The 23,945-nt window shown below is 48.6% G+C and overlaps 1 protein-coding gene across 1 annotated transcript in view; it reads right to left on the reverse strand.

Annotated features, from left to right (window-relative positions):
• Window positions 1–23,945, reverse strand: part of LOC120910649 — a 176,483-nt gene that overhangs the window by 83,953 nt on the left and 68,585 nt on the right. Inside the window, exons 8-9 of the mRNA XM_040322403.1 lie at window positions 5,139–5,146; window positions 265–1,463 (exon numbers count right to left, since the gene is read on the reverse strand). Coding sequence (XP_040178337.1) covers window positions 265–1,463; window positions 5,139–5,146 — 1,207 coding nt within the window. The remainder of the gene's footprint in view (window positions 1–264; window positions 1,464–5,138; window positions 5,147–23,945) is intronic.

Consider the following 23,945-nt stretch of genomic DNA (forward strand, 5'->3'; position numbering starts at 1 on the left):
TTTTCACCACAAAATGTACTCAGCCAATGAGAGGGAATGACTCCATTTTTATTTTTCTCCTGCTATCAGGGTGTGCTTCTTCCCCACATGTCCAGCAACATTCATATACAAGACATTTCCCGCACTCACTAATACACCTCGAGGGTTGTGTGAGACCCCTGATGTACAGAAAGACAGGACTTCAGTGAGGAACATTTCCCTCACTCAGGACAGGAAAGTGGCTTCTTCCTCGTGTGAGATCTCTGATGTCTGTAAAAACTGGACTTCTGTGAAAAACTTTTCCCGCACTCAGAACAGGAAAAAGGCTTCTCCCCCGTGTGCAATCTCTGATGTATAAAAAGATAGGACTTCACTGAAAAACTTTTCCCACACTCAGAACAGGAAAAAGGCTTCTCCCCTTTGTGTGATCTCTGATGTGTGGAAAGATGTCCCTTCTCGGAAAAACATTTCCCGCACTCAGAACAGGAAAAGGGCTTCTCTCCCGTGTGTGATCTCTGATGTAAGGAAAGATGGGTCTTCCGTGAAAAACATTTTCCGCACTCAGAACAGGAAAAGGGCTTCTCCCCCGTGTGAGATGTCTGATGTGTAAAAAGATGTCCCTTCTGTGCAAAACATTTCCCACACACAGAACAGGAAAAAGGCTTCTCCCCTGTGTGAGATCTCTGATGTATGGAAAAACTGGACTGCTGTGAAAAACATTTCCCACACTCAGGACAGGAATATGGCTTCTCACCTGTGTGCACTCTCTGATGTCTGTAAAAAGTGGACCAAGCTGAAAAACATTTCCCGCACTCAGAACAGGAAAAAGGCTTCTCCCCCGTGTGAGTTTTCTGATGTGAGGAAAGTTGGGACTTCACTTGAAAACATTTCCCGCACTCAGAACAGGAAAAAGGCAACTCCCCTGTGTGTAATCTCTGATGTGTGGAAAGATGGGACTTCTCTGAAAAACATTTCCCGCACTCAGAACAGGAAAAACGCTTCTCCCCCGTGTGAGATCTCTGATGTCTGGCAAAATAGGACTCATCTGCAAAACATTTCCCACACTCAGAACAGGAAAAAGGCTTCTCCCCCGTGTGAGATCTCTGATGTCTGGAAAAATGGGACTCATCTGCAAAACATTTCCCACACTCAGGACAGGAATATGGTTTCTCCCTCGTGTGTGATCTCTGATGGCTAAAAAGATAGGACTGACTTGAAAAACATTTTCCGCACTCAGGACAGGAAAAAGGCTTCTCTCCCGTGTGCAATGTCTGGTGTAAGGAAAGATTGGCCTTCACTGAAAAACATTTCCCGCACTCAAGACAGGAATACGGCTTCTCACCTGTGTGCAATCTCTGATGTTTGGAAAGATTGGACTTCAGTGAAAAACATTTCCCGCACTCAGAACAGGAAAAAGGCTTCTCCCCCGTGTGAGATTTCTGATGTCTGGAAAAATGGGACTTATCTGCAAAACATTTCCCACACTCAGGACAAGAATATGGCTTCTCCCCCGTGTGTAATCTCTGATGTATAACAAGATAGGACATACTTGACAAACATTTTCCGCACTCAGGACAGGGAAACTTCTTATCTGCACCGTCCCGCACAGTCTGAGGTTCCTCAGGATAAGAGGAATATGATGGTCCGGCACCATCCCGCACAGTCTGAGGTTCCTCAGGATAAGAGGAATACGATGGTCCGGCACCGTCCCGCACAGTCTGAGGTTCCTCAGGATAAGAGGAATACGATGGTCCGGCACCGTCCCGCACAGTCTGAGGTTCCTCAGGATAAGAGGAATACGATGGTCCATCTACACTGTGTGGTGCCGGATGGACATTGGAGGTAGTCGGGTTTTCTCCTGGACTATACTGTGTGATGTCCTCATCTTCTACTTTACAGTCTGGAGACAAAGTGAGACAATCCTCTGAGGTTTTCCTCATTTCCCGTCCATCTACTAAAATAGAAATACAAAGATTATTACTAGACATGAGCTGATTGGTTCCCCTAAACCAGGACTCCGCCCACATCAGGCAGCTTTGTCTCTGAGGATCTTACAATTCCCCCCTCAAGGTAACTAGTAAATGGGTCCTCTGATCTCCTACCAGATCATTTCTTTATTTATGGACCTTAGTCAGAGAGTAAGGAAACAACGAGAACTGTCTTTTATAGGAGTGACAGTGATGAGGGGATTATAGGACGAGGGTCAGGAGTATGAAATGTACAACATAGAGGATATAGTGCAGGGGTCAGGAGTATGTAATGTACAATATAGAGTATATAGTGCAGGGGTCAGGAGTATGTAATGTACAACATAGAGTATATAGTGCAGGGGTCAGGAGTATGTAATGAACATGTAGCACCCTGGTGTTTAGGAAGGGTGGCTAATAAATTGAGTTCACCAGGTGGTAGTTATCCTTGCTTATTGTTAGGAGATCTACTGATTTCTCTCTAACTTCGGATGGATGCACCTTTTCTCTTCTGTCACTAAGTGGCACTAGATAGACAAGGGTGTAGCAAGGTCGGATTATGAATGGATGGGGTGCCTCAGCCAATTGGCAGGGGTTTCTTTGGTCCCTTGGCCTGCTGGGAGAGCCTATTTATTTGGGTGGAGTCAGGTGATCGAGGTTCTGTGCCACCTGGACGGCTGTCTGGGTGGACGTGTGTTATTTCGCCCGGGTTGCTAGGCCGGAAGCCTGAGGCCTATCCAGGAGTAAGAGAAGCAGCGCAGGGTTGGGACTGCAGGATTGGATTCCAACCGAGAGTAAAGGTTCAGCTGAATGGGGAACCAGTTGTGGTCGGAGGTGGAGGGGAAGCTGTCGCCACTAAGGAACCATCCACCTTGTTACCGGAGACTACAGTTAGTAAGCTGGAGCCAGTACCAGAGCAATCTTCTCTCCAGCCAGGGACAGTGAAGAAGTGGGAAAGCTTCAGCAGGTGCCAAGTCAGGGGCCCAGCAGGATAGCGGGGGTGACGCTTGAGGAGCATCAGTAAGTGCCAAGCCAGGGGCCCAGCAGGATAGCGTTGGTGACGCTTGAGGAGCATCAGTAAGTGCCAAGCCAGGGGCCCAGCAGGATAGCGGGGTTGACGCTTGAGGAATATACAGCGGGTTAGCTGTAGAATAGCTCAGGAGATTCAGTGGCCACTGAATCTGGAAGTCCAGTGAGTAGGGAGGAGCCCAACACCTCCCGGTTCGGTTCGCGGCAGAACAAGCGAATGGACCGAAATTTGTTGTGCGAATATTAGAACACTGTTAAAGTTTATGGGGCCTGAACGTGAACAATCAAAAGGGCCCGCAGGCTCTATATACTCTGAACAGCATTATACAGGCGGTCCCCGGGTTACAAACAAGACAGGAACTGTATGTTTGTTCTTAAAGGATCACTAAAGGAAAAACATTTTTTTTGCTGAAATGACTGTTTACAGGGTATAGGAGACATAATAGTTAACTGATTCCTTTTAAAAACGATTAAAAATAGATAAAAAACAATCATATAATGTGCCTCTTAGATGCAAAAACGAAACTGAAAGTAGTTTAGTCTTTGCATGTTATTTTATGCCTCTGTGCTGGACAGTGCCATAGAGAGCCATGGCTAGGAAAACTAAACTAAACTCTCCCATGACTTTTTTCATACGGAGCCAGACAACCAGGAAGTGTCCAGAACAGAGCAGTTTTACAGCAACATCAGAGCAAAAACGAGCAATGAGGACATGAAACCAGGACTGCAGTAAGGTAAAGGAAGCTATTTAGCTAAAAAAAAAAAAAATCCTTTAGTGACCCTTTAAGTTGAATCTGTTTGTAATTTGGAACTGGTACATTTTGTAAGTGTAGCTCCAGCCAAAAAATCTATTTTTAAGCTTTTTGGAAAACATAGGGAAGGGTTATCACCCCTGTAACATTTGTTTTGCTGTCTGTGCCCCGTGTTCAGAAGATTTCACCTCACTTTCTGTCCCAATGACAATTGGATTTAGAAAATTTGGGGTTATTAGGGAAACAAGGATTGGTGATAAAGCATCAGTGGAGAGGAGACACCTTTTTCCCATATCAACCCTTACAGAAGAGAATTTCCCTTCCTAGGGGTAGATTTCCTCTCACTTCCTGGTGTCTCCTTTCATTTTGCAAGTAGGAGTCGTTTGAAAGTAGGGGATCGCCTGTATATACTATACACTCTGCAGAAAATTGGGCCTTAGGTGTTGGTGGTACCAGAACACTGTAACCCCTCACAGTTACTCTTGGTGGGCGCTGGAACGAGCCCTGCTGTGAAATATTAGAGCAGATATTGTAATTACGTGTGCCTGTTAAACAGGGGCAGAAAAATTGGGCCTTAGGCAGTGGTGGTAGTGCCCTGAAAAAAAAATATTCTTAGAAGCTATCAACATGAACATTGAGGAGGAATAGGATAGTCACTCAGCATAATAGGATAGTCACTCAGCATAGGCAGTCTTCAAAGGAATCCCACTTCCATAGAAAAATCAATCGGTTACATCAGCATCAGATGCTTGGTAGCTGGTGATCCAAGACTGATTCATTTTTATGAAGGTGAGCCGATCAACAGAGTCTGTGGACAGGCGCACTCTGTAATCGGTTACAAAGCCTCCAGCAGCAATGAATGTGCGTTCAAAAAGAACGCTGGATGCAGGACAGGCCAGTAGCTCAATTGCATATTGTGCAAGCTCTGGCCAGTGGACCATCCTCAAGACCCAGTAACCCAGAGGATTTTCTGTTGGAAAGGTCTCCAAGTCTGACCTTGCCCATAGATATTCCTGCACCATTTAATTCAGACACTGGCGACGGTTGCTGGAACCAATCAGATCTTGGGGCTTCGGACTGAAGAATTGTCTGAAGGCATCGGTCAGATGGCCACCTTCTCCATCGCTTGGCCACCTTCTCCATCGCTCTTTCTGTGACTGAACGAAGTCTCAGCAACACGTTGTGCAGCACCAGGAAATTGTAACCTCCCTGGCTCTGGAAACACATTGCACAAACCTTTCTGCAAGGCCAGCCAAAGAAGTTTCATCCTCTGCTCCCTCTGCGAAGGGTGGATAAGTTCTGGGAAAGTTCCTGAAAACAGGGCACATGGGTCAAGTGTCCCTGTCGGAGGGCGGAGAGTAGGTTGGTGCCTACAACCATTCCTTGCTGAAGATGGCGTGGCATCAACCACCTCTGAGCCTGCCCCTGCAGAGCTGACAGAATCTCTGCCCCAGTGTGGCTCCTGTCCCCTAAGCAGACCAACTTAGGCACCGCATGGCATCTTTTTGCCTGAGTGCTTGCGTAGCCCCTTGAACGTGTACGGAGCATCGCTGGTTCAGAGGACAAATCTGCAGCGGAAGAAGAGGAGGGAGTGGAGGAGACAGCTGTGGCAGAATCACCACTACTAGCATTTTGGAGGCGTGGTGGCAGAACAAGCTCCAACAATACTGCACCCTTCCCAGCTGCCAGCAGAGTTACCCAGTGCACCGTGAAAGAAAGGTAAAGTCCCTGTCCATGCCTGCTGGATTATGAGTTAGCGGTAATATGCACCTTACTGCTGACTGCCCTGTCCAACGAGGCCAAGACATTGCCTGCCACATGCTGGTAGAGAGCCGGAATGGTCTTCCGTGAAAAGAAATGGCGTTTGGGAACCTGCCACTGAGGTACCGCACATTCCACAAATTTACGAAAGGGGCAGAGTCTACCAGCTGAAAAGGCAGCAGTTGCAGTGCTAGCAATTTAGCCAAGCTTGCATTCAGACGCTGAGCATGTGGATGGCTGGGACCAAATTTCTTTCTAGGTTTTAGCAACATGGGTAGGGAAATTTTCCTGCTACAATCGGATGTTGGTGTACCGCTAGCAAATGTCCCGCAAGTACTTTGGACACCTAATTCTACACCTTCATTCCTCTCAGTGCAGGTTTCTGAGAGGACTGAAGGTATAGTGAGGTTGGAGATCCCAGCTGATGAGGAGCAAGGAGGGGTCCGCCTTGTCCTTTGATGTGGGTCTTTTAAGTGCTGTTGAAAACGGACTGCATGGGAGGTCGACATATGTCTGGTCAAGCATGTGGTGCCCAAGCAGCTGCTGTTTTGGCCACGCTTGATACGCTTCTGACATATGTTGCAAACAGCAACGGTGTGATCTGCTGCACACGTGTCAAAATAGAGCTTTTCAAAATACACGGGGAGTCAGCAGCGCCCTGCACATGCTTTGCTCTGCGGTGTGATGCAATAGGGTGGCTGCCCTTAAGCTGCCCCCTGGAGGGCATCCTGACTCATTGGAGATGTGCCTCCTCCTCCTCTCTTCTATCAGGCACCCAAGTAGAGTCAGAGACCTCATCATCCCCTCTCTCCTTGTCACTGGAGCAAACCTGGCAGTATGCTGCAGCTGGGGGAACATGACTGCCAGTTTCATGTTCTTCTTGGGCACCCCCTCTCTCTGGGCTCACGTTACTCCCTTTCTCAACCTGGGTACCATCATCGGAGCCTTCAAAGCGCTGCACATCCTCCTGGAGCATGTACCCGACACTGTGGTTGAACAGTTCGGGGGACTCCTCTGTGCATGATGGTGGAGCTAGTGAAGGATTGACTAACAACATGGAGCCGATGGAATAGGCCGCTTTGGCAGGCAAACTACTCTGAGCCTGGGTGACAGAGGATGAGGACGGCTTTGTTATCCATTCCACCAACTCTTCTGCATGTTGTGGCTCAACAGGGCCAGCTGCCGAAAAAAAGGGACAAGCGTTCACCACACACTGAATTTCTACAGACTGGCGGTCGAAGACGGTTGAAAACAAAGTTTCTGGTTTATTATTCCATCTTGCTGGAAAACAATTGCAAGCATTCAAACATTATAAACAAAATCAAACATAAACAAAATCCTAGCCACTCTGGGCGTCTACCTTCCACACAGGAACCTATCTATGAAGTCTAACACAGCCTACTGCTGGGTAGACAGTGCTGGTCATACAGCACAAAACAATAGTCTTTTGACATTTATAACACAGGACAACGTCAATGGTCTCCTCACCTCATCAGGAGAATTTTTGGCACTGCTCTCCTGTTCACACAGCCTTAGAAATGACGCAGCTAATTAGTGGTTATCCTCTGGGCTACTTTATAGAGACCTTTAATTGCCTCACTCTTAACACCTGGAGTCTTCCAACGGCCCTTAGCCTTCCTGGCTATTTCTGGCAGCCGACGCCTAATAATGATTGGTGTATTGTCTAACAAGGCATAAATGTATGTCCCGACTGTGACAACACCCACAGATTTACCTGACTTCCTGTCACACTCTCCTTGGTGGCCTTCCGGACATGATGTAAATTTTGATTAGCAAAACAACGCCTGAAGTTTATTAGAAAAAGTACACCAGGAATGGCCTGCAGTCAGATATAGGCTTGGCTAGACTGGAATGCCGTGGATATATATATATGTAGAAGGAGACGGTTTATATATTTAATGGACTGCAGCTAGATCTCACAGTGCATTATGGGGCGTGATGCAGCGCTCAAACTTGGTGCGAACGCCCCATAATGTTCGTTTTTCGATGAATGGGCGAACAGGAGTATGTAATGTACAACATAGAGTATATAGTGCAGGGGCCAGGAGTATGTAATGTACAACATAAAGCGGGGATATGCAATTAGCGAACCTCCAGCTGTTGCAAAACTACAAGTTCCATCATGCCTCTGCCTGTGGGTGTCATGCTTGGGGCTGTCAGTCTACAGCTGGAGGTCCGCTAATTGCATATCCCTGACAGAGTATATAGTGCAGGGGTCAGGACTCATAATATTGGTATTCAGTGGCAGATAAAATATTTACTAGAGACAAGTTGCAGAGATCCCACACCGCTGCCTCCCATCTCCTGAGACTGCACTCAGTGACTTGGGTCTGAGACTATACAGACATATCCCTCCACCCGGCACAGCCAGCAAATAACAGAGCAAGTAACCCGGGAGAATTGTTCTGTCAGAGATCTCACTAGACCCGGGCATGGGGCAGAAGACCCAAGGTACATACCCCAGGTGTCTAGGTCAAGCAAACCCTATGGTGAAAATCAACATTTTGCTGCCAGCTGAACCCCAGAATCTCCATAAATCCAGTCTAGAGACATAAATTGTGTCTGCAGCACAGAGAAGGAAGATTATCCGAGAGAAATACAGGAATACAGGACGGGGAACACAGCTCAGGAAAGTGACCAGGGGATTACAGGCCGATATCACCCAGTCCCCGCCCTACTCTGGACCAATCAGTGAGCAGTATGGGTGGAGGAATGGATTTAGTGTTAATGACCCACCTGTGCTGATTTCTGTAGGAGTGTCCTCCTCTATAAATGTCCCCGTTATTCCATCCTCCTCCATAGACTGCTGATCATCCCTCACATACGTCTCTTCTTCTTCTGATTTCACCTCAAATTCTATATCGATTGGATCTCCACTCTAAACCAAGAGAATGAGAGAGAATATCATCTGTAAGATATAAACTTACATACAAAATCCACACATCATCTCCACCAGTCCATGTTCTAGATGCTCCGCCCCACCGACCTTGTAACAGTGGGGGATGGTGTGACCTTCCTGTGTGGAATCCCGGGAATACAGAGGATGGGGACATCTCTCTGGGGGGTTCCTGGTATTAGGTGGCTCCATCATATCCTTGTGTCCTTCTGAAAACTCCTCCATCACTCCATACTCCTCATCCTCCTCTTTATACTCTTCTTTAATATCAATATTATCATCCCCGAGGTTTCCACTCTGAATATATAATAAAACATTCATTATAATAAACATGTTTGTGTATAAATCAGAACTACCAATAATTGTTCCTCATCTACCTGATGATGGTGGGGGATGGTGTGTTCTTCCTTCATCACCCCATCCTCATCATCCTCCTCTTTTATCTCTTCTTTAACCTCAACTTTAGACTCTCTCAGGTTTCCACTCTGAATATAGAATAAAAATGACATCAATGGTAACAATGCAGATAATGTACAGATCCTAATGATACTATCAGTGATTTTTCCTCATCTACCTGATGATGGTGGGGGATGGTGTGACCTTCCTGTGTGGAATCCCGGGAATACAGAGGACGGGGACAACTCTCTGGTGGGTTCCCATTACTGGATCCATCTGTAGGAAACACACACACTGACTGAATACATTGTTTCTATGTGTTTATCAGATGATAGGGGATCTAGGTGGAGCCTCTGTACTGCTCTCTCCTTTACAATAAAGTCTCCTCTTACCCGGTGATGTGAGGGGCGGCTGATTCTCCATCATGACGTCCTTGTAGAGATCCTTGTGTCCTTCTAAATACTCCCACTCCTCCATGGAGAAATAGACAGTGACATCCTGACACCTTATAGGAACCTGACACACACAATGATACAGTCACCATCCAGACACACCCCTTGTCTGTTACTGGATAATGTCCCAGAATTCCCAGAATCCTCCTCACCTCTCCTGTCAGCAGCTCCATCATCTTCTTGGTGACTTCTAGAATCTTCTCCATGTTGTGTCTCTCAGGTTTTAGGGAGTCACATGGAGGCACTGTGATGGTCATATGATCACCTGACTTCACAAGAGGAAATCTCTGTATTGGAGAACCAATAGGAACATCATGTTAGAATCCCAGAATCCTCCTCACCTCTCCGGTCAGGTCTGTGTTTTATTAATAGAGATAAGAGTGATGTCATGTGACCTCCCAGAATCCCTTTCACCTCTCCGGTCAGGTCTGTGTTTTATTAATAGAGATAAGAGTGATGTCATGTGACCTCCCAGAATCCTCCTCACCTCTCCGGTCAGGTCTGTGTTTTATTAATAGAGATAAGAGTGATGTCATGTGACCTCCCAGAATCCTCCTCACCTCTCCGGTCAGCAGGTAGATGATCTCCAGGGTGAGGTTTAGTATCCTCTCAGTCATGTGACTCCGGTACTCCTCCATCCTCATTGGTCATGTGATGTATACAGGTTACCTGTAGACCGAGAATTGATGAGAGAATGATCTGGACTGTACTGGTTGTACAATATTAGGATAGGATTACACATAAAGGAACATTACTTTTAGCATTTGTAATTAGTTTTAGTGTTCAGGAGCCTCTAACCCTGTATGTCTATAGAAACCCCCCATCCCCAATAAAAGTGGTATAATCCATTAGTATAGACTGAGGAGGTGAGAAGGTGATTGGTGGGAAATGTGACACATCTCCAATATGAAGGGAATTCTCTGTAGAGAATGTTCCGCCCTTGAAGGGGTTAATCTAGGTCTCCACACTATATATGTGTGTATCATCATCTGCTGGAGATAAAAGACGTCACAGTGACTATGGAGAAAGAGGACGGACATGACGGGGTTACTGGGTGTAAATAGAAGATAAGATCTTATTACCTCCTCTGCTGCGTCTTCCAACAATGTCTTCCCTCTTTGTTCTCCCGACTCACCTCTCACCCGGAACTTTCCATTTATACCTGACATCACTTCCTGTCATCCATAGTAACTTGCCTATCTCTATGGTATAAGTGAGATCACCACCTTGTGGAGCTCAGAAGAACTGCAGCCCGAGAAACGTCTCGTAGTGTGAACATGGCCTTGTGCTGTGTGTGTTTGTATTGTATATCCTTATACTCCTTTTTGCTGGTCCCCGTGCTGAAGCTCAGGATATATGTTCCTTTTTAATGATATAAGTGAAAACGTATAATCTGTATGGTAATGTTCTGCCTTTTTCCCCTTTGGACTCATCCTGGGAATTCGGAGATGGAGCTTAGACAATGAAAAGATTAGATCGTGACTCTAAGGACTGAAAATTATAAAATATCTTTTTTGTTACAGAAGCCATGGAGGGGAACTATTGAAGTTTTTTTTTGTGTTTTTTCTTTTTTTCCCTTTTTTTTTCCTTTTTTTCCCCTATCTTGCTCTTTTTGATTGTTCTATATTTTTTTTTTTTTGCAAAGGAAAATAGCATTGAAGTGTGAAGTGTTGAATACATTTATATTTAAAGCGGTAGTTTCCCCTCAAAAAAATTGTTAAGATTAGATTCATGCTCATTTTGTCTAGGGGAATCGGCTAGTTTTTTTAAAAACGAAGCAGTACTTACCGTTTTAGAGAGCGATCTTCTCCGTCGCTTCCGGGTATGGTCTTCGGGACTGGGCGTTCCTTCTTGATTGACAGGCTTCCGACGGTCGCATCCATCGCGTCACGAGTAGCCGAAAGAAGCCGAACGTCGGTGCGGCTCTATACGGCGCCTGCGTTCGGCTACTTTCGGAAAATCGTGACGCGATGTATGCGACCGTCGGAAGCCTGTCAATCAAGAAGGAATGCCCAGTGCCGAAGACCATACCCGGAAGCGGCGGAGAAGAATTACACGTTAGAGAAGGGGGTAGAAGAGATTAGATCTCCTCCCCCCCCCCTTTTTGGGTATGGAGTATTTCTTTATTTTATTATTTTTTTATTATTTTTTTCCTTTTGTTTGTCTTCTAGAGCAGTATATGAGTCAGGAGGTAAATGTGGGAGAATGTTAGAACACTCAGTCAAAGAACAAAAAATAGCTTCGTACATTCCCCAAATCATTACACCTCAAGGTCAAAAAGTGGAATTACCAAAGCCGATCACACAGGGGTTTAGAGATTTTTATTCTTCACTATATAATCTCCCAGAACAATCTTCTACCCAGATACAAATAGAAAACTATATTGCTTCTTCCCAACTCCCCCAATTGTCTCCAGAGGTTAGAGAAAATCTAGAGGCGCCAATAACTTTGGACAAACTCCAGAAAGCAATTAAGACCTCTATAATTGGGTAAAGCCCCAGGCCCAGACGGGTTTTCGATACAGTATTAGAAGAAATTTCTTCCAATCTTAGGCCCTATATGGTGGAACTATTTAATAAAGTAAGTTTGGAAACATCCTTCCCCAGAGATGCTTTAAAAGCACACGTCCCTGTAATTCTCAAGGCAGGAAAGGATCCCACTTGCTGCAGTAGCTATAGACCTATATCACTCTTGAACCAAATTGCGCAACATTTACAGTCCATGATACACCTGGACCAGGTGGGATTCATTCCAACCAGAGAAGCTTATGATAATACGACTAAAGTATTAAACCTTATTCATGTCACACAGGAGACGCATGCTCTGTGCGTTATGATAAGTATAGATGCGGAAAAGGCATTTGATTGAGTTAATTGGAAATTTTTTATGGCGGTCCTGCGCCATATAGGTCTGAAGGAACATATGATGCAATGGATATCCGAGATCTACTCACACCCAACGGTCCAGGTCAGAGTTAACAGAGTTCTATCAGACCCTTTTCCCCATCTTAAACGGGACGAGGCAGGGGTGCCCACTATCCCCTTTACTTTATTTTCTTTCCCTTGAGCCTTTTTTGTGTAGAATACGTCTGAACCCAGACATTACCGGAGTTGGCGTGAGAGAGAAGCAACATAAAATCTCAGCTTTTGCGGATGATATGCTCTTCTCCCTCACCAACCCCGTGGTTTCGCTGCCGAATCTTATCCGTGAATTTGAGACTTATGGTCAACTATCTAATTTATGGATTAATTTGAATAAATCAGAGGCAATGGGGGTAGGCGTACCTATGGAGAAGCTACAGACCTTACAGAAAAATGTCAGGCTCAAGTGGACAGATACAGCCTTGAAATATTTGGGAACATATATCCCCTCTAATCTATCACAAACCTTCGAACTTAACTCCCCCCCCATCAATTAGAACACGCATTTCTTTAGAAACATGGAATCGGGGACTGCATTCGTGGTTTGCTAGATGAAATATCTTAAAGATGAATATCCTACCCAAGTATCTATATTTAGTTCAAACTCTGACGATCAAGATACCATGTCAATATTTTAAACAGGTTCATTCCCTGTTTATTAAATTGATATGGGCACATAAGAGACCACGCACTCCCAAACTCCAATTATCTCGACCTAAACATAGTGGAAGGATTGCATTTCCAGATGTACTTAAATATTACCAGGCGGTACATATGGGGAGACTCATCAACTGGAACCGACATTCAATAGACAAACTCTGGGTTCGGACCGAACAAGAGCAAACTGATGTTCTATTGAAAGGAGCACCATGGTGTTATGATAAGCTATCGCCCGACCTAAAGAGACACCCTCTGATAGGCCCTACAATACGAATTTGCTCAGAAGTGATCATTAAATCCTCCCTCTCGACAATGGACTTGTCTCTGATGCCTATCCTCGGGAATCCAGGATTCCCTCCATGTTTGAGAGATCATCACTTCTCCATTCTTTGACAAACTAATCGCTTTCGAGCATCGCAATTCCTAGCATCAGACGGTTGGCCATCCATAACTGCCCCAATGGAACCGATGGGCCCCTTCTGTTTACCTTTTTGGAATGCTCTGCCTGATCCACCTAGAAATGGTGGCCGACTCCGCCAGACCCTTCTTAGGACCAGTCACCGACACGAACAGTGAATCTGACCTCCGAAACGGAGGTGTAGCAGACAGGTACACCCGTAGGGCTCGAACCACGTCCAAGGAATGCAAAGCGGCCTCTTTTGGGTTCGCTGGCCGAGGACACAAGGATGGAAGAACAATGTCCTCATTAATGTGAAAGGCCGAAACAACCTTAGGAAGGAATGACGGCTGCGGCCGCAGCACCACCTTATCCCTGTGGATGACCAAGTAAGGGGCTTTGCGAGACAAGGCCGCTAGTTCAGAAACCCGTCTGACTGACGTAATTGCCACCAGAAAAACCACCTCCTGGGAAAGAGTCAATAACGGGATATCCCAAATGTCCTCAAACGGAGGCTTTTGAAGCACAGAGAGGACCAAAATTCAAGTCCCATGGAGGCAGTGGAGGACGCACAGGAGGGGCCACATACCGAACCCCCTGCACAAACGTACGCACCAAAGAGTGCGCCACCAAGGGTCGCTGAAAGAAAACAGCCAAGGCCGAAATCTGACCCTTAATCGTACTTAAGGCAAGAGCCTGATCCACTCCATGCTGTAAGAACAGCAGAATCCGGGACATCACGTATGCACGGGGGTGCCAATTCATCTCCTCACACATAGAGATGCAAGCCTTCTACGTACGATGGTAAATCTTCGGGGAAGTAGACTTCCGTGCCCGCAGCATGGTAGAGATCACCAAGTCTGACAGGCCTCGATCCTTCAGTACCTGGCTCTCATTAGCCACGCCGTCAAAGCCAACGACTGTAAAGCAGGATGAAAGATAGGACCCTGCGACAGAAGATCCTCTCGCAGAGGCAGGCGCCAAGGAACGTCTGCCACCAGACGCACCATATCTGCGTACCAGGGACGGCGAGCCCAACCCGGAGCAATTAGAATTGTTGGTATCCCCTCGGCTTCCACTCTGCGCAGCAGACAAGGGAGAAGCTTCAGAGGAGGGAAGGCGTAGATTAGGCGGTAGTGACCCCACGGCGCCACCAACACGTCTGACGCGTCCGCCCACGAGTCTCTTGACCTGGCCACGAACCGTGACACCTTCCGATTGAGACAGGATGCCAGAAGATCCACGTCTGTAGTGCCCCATTTTAGACAAAGACTCTGAAACACATCCGGGTGTAGCGACCATTCTCCTTGGTCTAGCGTTTGTCTTAGGTAGTCGGCCTGCCAGTTCTGTACCCCCAGAAAGTACACAGCCGAAAGAGCCGGAACGTTCTTTTCGGCCCACCGAAGGATGTGAGTGACTTCCGCTGCTGCAGCCGAGCTCCGTGTGCCCCCTTGATGATTGACATTCAACCGTGGCGTTGTCCGACTGAATCCTGACCGGGCGACCCTGCAGTCTCAGAGAACACTTGGAAAGGCACAGCCTGATCGCCCGGGAGTTCCAGGACATTGATTGGCAAGCGGGACTCTTCCCGAGTCCAGAGCCCCTGGGCTGACTGAACACCCCAGACACCCCCCCAGCCGGAGAGGCTGGCATCCGTCCTGACCACCGTCCAGTGGCACGGCAGAAATGATTTCCCGGCCCGAAGTACCGGAGATGTCAGCCACCACACTAGGGAGGACCTGACCAGGCAACTCACCCGGACTTGGTAATCCAGAGACGAAGGGAGCTTATCCCAACGCGACAGAATTTCTCTCTCTAACACTCGAGTGTCGAATTGCCTGCAAAAGCGAAGCGACGACCACTTCTGGGTCGCCAACCACTGCACCGCCGATTGCAGTGTCTGTAGTTTCTCCGTTGGAAGAAAAACTCACGCCTCCGAGGAATCCGGGACCAACCCCAGGTATTCCAGACGCTGAGACGGTACCAACACTGACTTCTGGACATTTAGCAGCCAACCAAATTCCCGGAGGGTCTGGCAGGTGATAGACACATCCACCTCTAACTCTGAGCTTGAAGAAGCTCTCAGGAGAAGGTCGTCCAGGTATCCTACAATAGCGATCCTGCGCTGCCTCAGCAGGGCCAGAATCGGAGCGAGCACCTTGGTGAAAACCCTTGGTGCCGAAGCCAGGCCGAAAGGGAGGGCCACAAATTGAAAGTGGTCCTCCCCGACCGCAAAGCGCAGAAATCTCTGGTGCTTTGCGCACATGGAGATATGCAAGTATGCGTCCTTGATATCCAAGGACGCCAGAAAATCCCCCTGATGGAGTGCCGCCACTACCGAGCGAAACGACTCCATCCTGAACTTTTGCACTTTGACAAAACAGTTGAGGGCCTTGAGATCCAGGATTGGACAAAGTCCTTCCTTCTTGGGGACTACAAACAGAATGGAGTAAAACCCCTGAAATTGTTCCAGTAAAGGGACCAGTACGATCACCCCCCTGACCAGCAGATCCTGAACAGACCCTAACAAGGCCACCCGACGTTCCGGAGGAAGCTGGAGGTTGGAAGGAAAAAATCTGTTTGGCGGACAAGAGAGAAACTCTATCTTGTACCCCGAGGAAACTACTTCGCAAACCCACCGGTCGGAAAGAAGAGATCTCTCCCGAGCCGCAAAGCCGCCCCCCCCCCACATGAGAGACGGGCGGGGGCAGACCTTCATGCGGAAGCAGGCTTGTTGGGCTTGCGGAACCAGGGGCGCTTCTGCCCTTCAGCGCCCTGGGAACGTTTACCTGCCGCACCGGGCAGACGAAAAAAAACGCTTGGGGACGGTAAAGGAGGACCCCTGCCTACGGCAAGGCTTCTTACCCTTACCAGATTGTGGGAGCAGAGTGCTCTTACCTCCCGTGGCATCTTTTATGATGTCATCCAGAGATGCCCCAAAAATCCGTTCACCCTTGAAGGGTAAGTACACCAATGCCTTTTTAGACGACAGGTCCGCAGACCAACACTTCAGCCAGACAAGGTGGCGCAACACTACCGCGTAGGCTGAAGCCCTGGAGAGCAACTGGTCGGCCAGCGCCACACAGTCCGCAGAGGCATCATGCTCCTCCAACTCCTGAATCAGCAACTTTGCCCGTTCAGTAAGTGTCTGTGACACTAGAGTCCCGGCCAAGACTGGTCTCACCGCCGACCCCACCACTGTGAACATGGAGCGGGCCACAGCTTCAGCTCTCCTATCTGCAGGGTCCTTAAAAGCGGGAGCCCCTTCCACAGGCAACGTGGTCTCCTTGTTCAGTCTGGACACAGAGGGGTCCACTGACGGAGGAGAGGTCCACTTTTTCAGGAAGTCCTCCTCAAAAAGGGTAACGGACCCGCAAAGCATTTCGGAACAGACATTTTTTTTCTGCGGCCGATCCCATTCCTTGTACAAATTTTTGTTCCAGATAAGGAACACAAGGAAACACTTTTGCAGTGCGGACCAGCTTGCGGAACCCAAAAGGGGCCGACATCTCTGCCGAATCCTCCATTTTCGGAGTATCCCACACCGCAGTGATAAGAGCTCCCACTAGCGCCCTATCATGCGCTGACCCTAATGCAGAGTCATCCTCACTGTCCGTGTGGACTAGGCCTGCATCCTCTGACACCACGGAACCAGGGCCGGAAGCAGTAGCAGGGCCAGATTCCGTGTCAGAGACATCCCCAGAAGAAGGCGGGGGGAGGGGCTCTTTTTACCCCCCCCTCTGGCCACGTGCCGCTTCAATCCTGGCAACAAATGCCTCAAGGACTGCCGTCATAGCATCCACAGAGGCCGCAGGAACAGGGGCACTAAGGGTTAACTCTGTCATGTCTGGGGGAGAAGCATCCGGTTCAGACGCCATGCTGACCCACCCAATAGCCGCCCTTGGACTGCAAGGCAAGATCCACAGGCCACCCTCCCGGCCGCAGCAGAGAACAGGAGACCCCCCAGAGGACTCACCACCCGACCAGGCTGTACTGCTGCTGACTGCCCCAGAGCACTGTCCGTGCTGTGCAGTCCCTTAGGAAGTGTGCTGGAGCCAGTTGCGCCGTTATTCTGGCCACTAGAGGCAAAAACCCCATCCAAAATGGCAGCCGACATGCAAAAACAGCATGCAGGCTACAAGAAAATGGCCGCCGATCGTTAATAAAGCAAAATGGCGGCCGCGAAAGTGCAGAAAACACACAGTTAAACACACAGTAAAACACCCGGGACCCCCCCCCCCCCGCACACACGGCAGCAATAAAATCACACCCCCGACAGCAGCCACAGCCCCCAGCCACAGGATGGAGCACCCCAGGTGGACCCCCCACCTCACAGCCGACCACCCAGAATGCGGGGGAGAGAGGAAAGCAGGGCGGACCCCCGATCGACCTCCCCAGGAATGCACCAGCCGCACCACCATGCCAAAGCAAGAGGTCTGCTACTTACCCGTCCTGCGACCACCAGCTGGAGGCATCCCAGACAGAACCAACGTCCGCGCAGTTACGGAATGGCTGTCGGCTCGGCACACTGTGACAGGGACATAGAGCCCGTTCATATGTGTGCCCTGGAGCGCATAGCTCACCGGCCACCCCTGGAGCAACGGGGAATGTCGTGGAAGGCCCAGCGCATAGCTAAAGGCCGACACACGCTCGATGGCCGAACTTGGGGGGACTACAAGGATCGAGGATCCAGCCTGTCACCCAGTCAGCAGTTGATTGTAGATCTCAGGATCCAAAAATGCAGGAAAAACTAAAAGAAAAGCGAGAAAAATCGCAAAAAAAAAACAAATCTCCAGGAGCACATGGGCCCAGAAGAGCCATGTTATCTCCTTGCTAGGCAGAAAAAAACTGAGGCTGCGGAACTGAGAATGGGGGATGTACCCGGGGGATCCGCCCCCTAGGAGGTACTGTGCTGTGTGGAGTGTTTTAACACTTAAAGTGGTTGTAAACCCCACTTTATGACTTTTACCTACAGGTAAGCCTATAATAAGGCTTACCTGTAGGTATAAAGAATATCTCCTAAACCTGTACGGTTTAGGAGATATTCCCCTCGCAATGCGCCGCTGAATGCAGCGGCGCATGCGCAGGGGGGATCCTCGGCTAAAGGACCGGCAGCCGCCGGACCTTGCCGAATTTAAATCTCGCACGCGCGGGAGTGACGTCATCGCCGCTCCAGCCAATCACAACGCTGGAGCGGCGATACCCGGAAGACACGCAACGGCGTGAACCAGGTAAGTTTTACACACCTCGTTCCGAGGTAAGTATTTCATAATAAGCTAATATGCGGTGCATATTAGCTCATTATGACTTTTGCCTTGCAGGAGAAAAAAAAATAAAAAAATTTTGATGCGGGTTTACAACCGTTTTAACGTGCTGTTTTTCTGCCTAGTCAATCTCCTAAAAGGGAGGATAATAACCCAAGGTCAATTGCTGCTGTGTCCGTCCATGAACGGAAGAGAAAAAGTATTTGAAAAAAAAAAGAAACCCCCCCCATCCCCAATAAAAGTGGTATAATCCGTTAGTATAGACTGAAGAGGTGAGAAGATGATTGGTGGGATATGTGACACATCTCCTAAATGAAGAGAATTCTCTATGGGGAACTCTTCTGACCCTGAAGGGGTTAATCTAGGTCTCCACACTATATATGTGTGTATCATCATCTGCTGGAGACAAAAGACGTCACAGTGACTATGGAGGAAGAGGACGGACATGACGGGGGTTACTGGGTGTAAATAGAAGATAAGATCTTATTACCTCCTCTGCTGCGTCTTCCAACAATGGCTTCTCTCGTTGTTCTCCTGACTCACCTCGCACCCGGAACTTTCTATTTATACCAGACATCACTTCCTGTTTGAAGCTGACATCACTTCCTGTCTTCCATAGAGACTTCCTTTCTCTATGGTAGAAGTGAGAAGATCACCACCTTATGAAGCTCAGAGGACCTGCAGCCCCGAAAAACGTCTCGTAGCGTGAACATGGCCTTGTGCTGTGTGTGTGTATGTATTGTCTATCCTTATAGATGGGGTCATCTCCACTCCCACCAACCACTTCCCACCCGTCCTATAGCAAAATGACGGCCGGGAAGTGATTCAGTTATCCTGACTGGGCGTCATATGATGTCCAGCAGGATAAGACGCGATCGTATGTCCTAGGGGGCGATCGTTGTTGTGGTGTGTCAGTCTGATAATACAAAAACATCTGACAGTGAAAGGGTTAATGTGAGTTAGATGGGATCACTCTGCTGTGCTCACACATTAGAGCTCCCCCTAGCTGCAGCCTGGTAATAACATTGCTAGGAGGTCTATTCATTTATCTGCTCCATACTTCCCATCTTTATATAAACATCTCCTGACATTTAGGGGTCTATTCATAAAATATGTGCATAGCAATTCCCCCGGGGAAAGTCAATGTACATTCCTTCTGTGTGAATGGGGGAAAGATGAATGTTATTAGGATATTTGCTGTGCTGGCCGAATGGTTTCCATTCATTTAACCACTTGACCACCAGCCGCCGCCAAATAACAAGGTGGTTGATTCCCAGAGAATCGTTCCCACGCGCCCCCACCGAAACATCTGTGCACGCCGGGTCCACGGGACGCGGCGCAACACAGATGATGGTAAAGGGCCAATGACAGCGGCCCTTTACCACGTGATCGCGCCATCCAATGACGACGCGATCACAATGTAAACAACAAAGGTCATGGAAAGTTCATCTCTCTCCTCTCCTCACACAGATGCAGCGTGAGAGAAGAGATCTGTGAGTGTCCCCCTGATAGTTGCTGTGCCTAATAGTGCCCAATAGTGCCACATCTGTGCCCAATAGTGCCACATCTGTGCCACTCCAGTGTTACCCCAGTGTCACCAGAGCCACACCAGTGCCACCTGCGCCCATCAGTGCCACCTGCGCCACTGCAGTGCCGCCTGTGCCCACCAGTGCCCCCTGTGTGCTAACCAGTGAACACCAGAGCCACCTGTGTCCATCAGTGCCACCTGTGCCCATCAGTTCCGCCTATGCCCACCAGTGCCGCCTGTGCCCACCAGTGCCGCCTGTGTGTTAATCAGTGCGCACCAGTGAACACCTGTGCCCATCAGTGCCGTCTGTGCCACCAGAGCCACACCAGTGCAACCAGAGCCACACCCGTGCCACTACAGTGCACATCAGTGCCGCCTGTGTCCACCAGTGCCACCACAGTGCTCTGCAGTGCAGCTTTACCAGCCACCAGTATGGCAAAAAAAATCTTTACCAGTGAAGAGGCCTACCAGCGTCTAATCATGAGGGATGAGAGCAGCGGGGAGTCTCAGTCCAATTCGGATTCGGCCTATGAACCCGTTACAGACAGTGGGTCTGATACAGAATCAGAAGAGGAACATCAGAATCAGAACGTGTGCCCGTGAAAAGAAGGGGTGATGGCGTGGAGAAGCGGCCTACTCCCAGAAGCGCAGGGCCGTCCACCTCAAGCGCAGTGCCGTCCACCTCAAGCGCAGTGCCACTGCAATAAAGGTCAGGCACCAGTAGGGTGTCATCTCAGCCCCAAAGGGATAGGGTCCATGCCAGCCTTCCCTATGGCCTTCAAAACCCCCTATGGCTTCCCCCTAATTCCGGAGCAGCAACTATCCCCCCTTTCACCGCCCAGCCAGGTGTCCAGGTGAACACCGATAATTTTTCCTTTCTCAATTTTTTTAATTTACTTTTCACCCAAGACTTTCTATCCTTTATTGTGGCCCAGTGCAACCTCTATGCACAGCAGTACATAGAAAGCAACCCTGGTTCCAGTTATGCCCGTCCCTTTGAGTGGAGAGAACTAGCCGTGGAGGAATTCAAAGTTTTCTTAGGCCTAACTTTTACTATGGGACTTTAAAAAAAAAAAAAAAAAACAATTGTACTCCTACTGGTCTACCAAACCTATCATACCTAACCCACATGCCACTCTTCTCCTCCCTTATGCCAAGATCCCGATACCTAATAATTATGCGGTTCCTCCACTTTAACGACAAAACCCAGTGCCCTCCCCGAAATGACCCTGCCTTTGACAAACTATTTCAAATTCGGCCACTCCTAAATTTTTTCTCTGAAAAGTTTTCCCCAGTCATATATTCCTGAACAGAATATCTCCGTGGATGAGTCCCTTGTCAAATTCTCAGGCAGGCTGGGCATTAAACAGTTTGTCCCCAGCAAAAGGGCCCGATATGGGGATAAAATGTACAAACTTTGCGACCGAGCCACAGGGGTACATCTACGCCTTCCTGGTGTACGATGGGAAGGATGGCCAACTGCATCCCCCTGAATGCCCAGAGTATATCGGAGTCAGTGGAAAAGTGGTCTGGGAGCTTATCTATCCACTCCTTGGAAAGGGATACCACCTTTATGTAGATAATTGTTATACTAGCCTGCCCCTGTTTCGCAATCTTTACCGGAGGGATACCCCAGAATGTGGCACAGTAAGAGCCAATAGAAAAGGCTTCCCACAAAAACTGGTCAATGAAAAGCTACGTCGAGGGGAGACGGCATCATTGAGGAACCAGGAGATATTGGCTGTCAGGGTCAGGTGGAGGGACAAACGAAACGTCCACATGTTTACATCAATCCACAACGACACCTACGTGGAAGTCCCCCAAAGAAACGGCCCAGTCCAGAAACCAGCATGCATTTACGATTATAATTTGTTTATGGGGGGAGTGGACTTCAACGATCAGATGATTGAACCCTACCTTTCCACAAGAAAATCCCGCCACTGGTATAAGAAAGTGTCCATTTATTTTTTCACTTTGGCCATGTATAACACTTATGTTATTTACCAAACATCTACAGAGAACCCTGTATCCTATCAAGAAGAAGTTATCTCCGCCCTTTTGTACCCTGAAAGCCCACCAGAAAATATTCGCTCTGATTCCGTGAGCAGACTCCACGAGCGCCACTTTCCTGAGAAAGCCCTCCCCCGTGAAAAAGGCTACAGATGTCAGAAAAAATGCCGGGTGTGCTCCAGAGGAGGAATTTGAAGATACACGTGTATTATTGTCCCGATTGTCCTTCCCAACCAGGCCTCTGTATAGGTGTATGTTTTCGCCGTTATCATACGTTTATACATTATTAGGGAAGTATGGTAAATGCAATTCTCCTTTTCTGTCATTTTCCCCCCAAACCCCTTATGCCACTGCACTGAACTGTATATACCTCCTGCCTTCTCCAGAACCGACCATGGCCTGTTATACGACCACGCTTTTGCCTAATGCTAAACATACCTCTGCCTTCTCTGGAACTGACCCTGGCCTGTTATACGACCACGCTTCTGCCTAACGCTAAACTGTACCTACCTCTGCTGCTCCGGAACTGACCCTGGCCTGTTATACGACCACGCTTTTGCCTAATGCTAAACATACCTCTGCCTTCTCTGGAACTGACCCTGGCCTGTTATAAGACCACGCTTCTGCCTAACGCTAAACTGTACCTACCTCTGCCTTCTCCGGAACTGACCCTGACCTGTTATACGACCACGCTTCTGCCTAACGCTAAACTGTACCTACCTCTGCCTGCTCTGGAACTGACCCTGGCCTGTTATACGACCATGCTTCTGCCTAACGCTAAACTGTACCTACCTCTGCCTGCTCCGGAACTGACCCTGGCCTGTTATACGACCACGCTTCTGCCTAACGCTAAACTGTACCTACCTCTGCCTGCTCCGGAACTGACCCTGGCCTGTTATACGACCACGCTTCTGCCTAACGCTAAACTGTACCTACCTCTGCCTGCTCCGGAACTGACCCTGGCCTGTTATACGACCACGCTTCTGCCTAACGCTAAACTGTACCTACCTCTGCTGCTCCGGAACTGACCCTGGCCTGTTATACGACCACGCTTCTGCCTAACGCTAAACTTTACCTACCTCTGCCTGCTCCGGAACTGACCCTGGCTAGTTATAAGACCACGCTTCTGCCTAACGCTAAACTGTACCTACCTCTGCCTGCTCTGGAACTGACCCTGGCCAGTTATAAGACCGCGCTTCTGCCTAACGCTAAACTGTACCTACCTCTGCCTGCTCCGGAACTGACCCTGGCCTGTTATAAGACCACGCTTCTGCCTAACGCTAAACTGTACCTACCTCTGCCTTCTCTGGAACTGACCCTGGCCTGTTATAAGACCACGCTTCTGCCTAACGCTAAACTGTACCTACCTCTGCCTGCTCCGGAACTGACCCTGGCCTGTTATACGACCACGCTTCTGCCTAACGCTAAACTGTACCTACCTCTGCCTGCTCCGGAACTGACCCTGGCCTGTTATACGACCACGCTTCTGCCTAACGCTAAACTGTACCTACCTCTGCCTGCTCTGGAACTGACCCTGGCCTGTTATACGACCACGCTTATGCCTAACGCTAAACTGTACCTACCTCTGCCTGCTCTGGAACTGACCCTGGCCAGTTATAAGACCACGCTTCTGCCTAACGCTAAACTGTACCTACCTCTGCCTGCTCCGGAACTGACCCTGGCCTGTTATACGACCACGCTTCTGCCTAACGCTAAACTGTACCTACCTCTGCCTGCTCTGGAACTGACCCTGGACTGTTTGACCACGTTTTTTGCCTGCCTCTTGGATTGATCTTTTACCCTGCTATGCTAGTGGGAACACAGGGGACTCACATATGTGAGGGGCACCAGAATTGTTTTTCTGGATGAAGAAAACAGTTTTTTTGTTTTCTCATTCCCGGATTAGGGTCTG

This window comes from Rana temporaria, chromosome 8 (assembly GCF_905171775.1).
Source record: "Rana temporaria chromosome 8, aRanTem1.1, whole genome shotgun sequence".
NCBI lineage: Eukaryota > Metazoa > Chordata > Amphibia > Anura > Ranidae > Rana > Rana temporaria.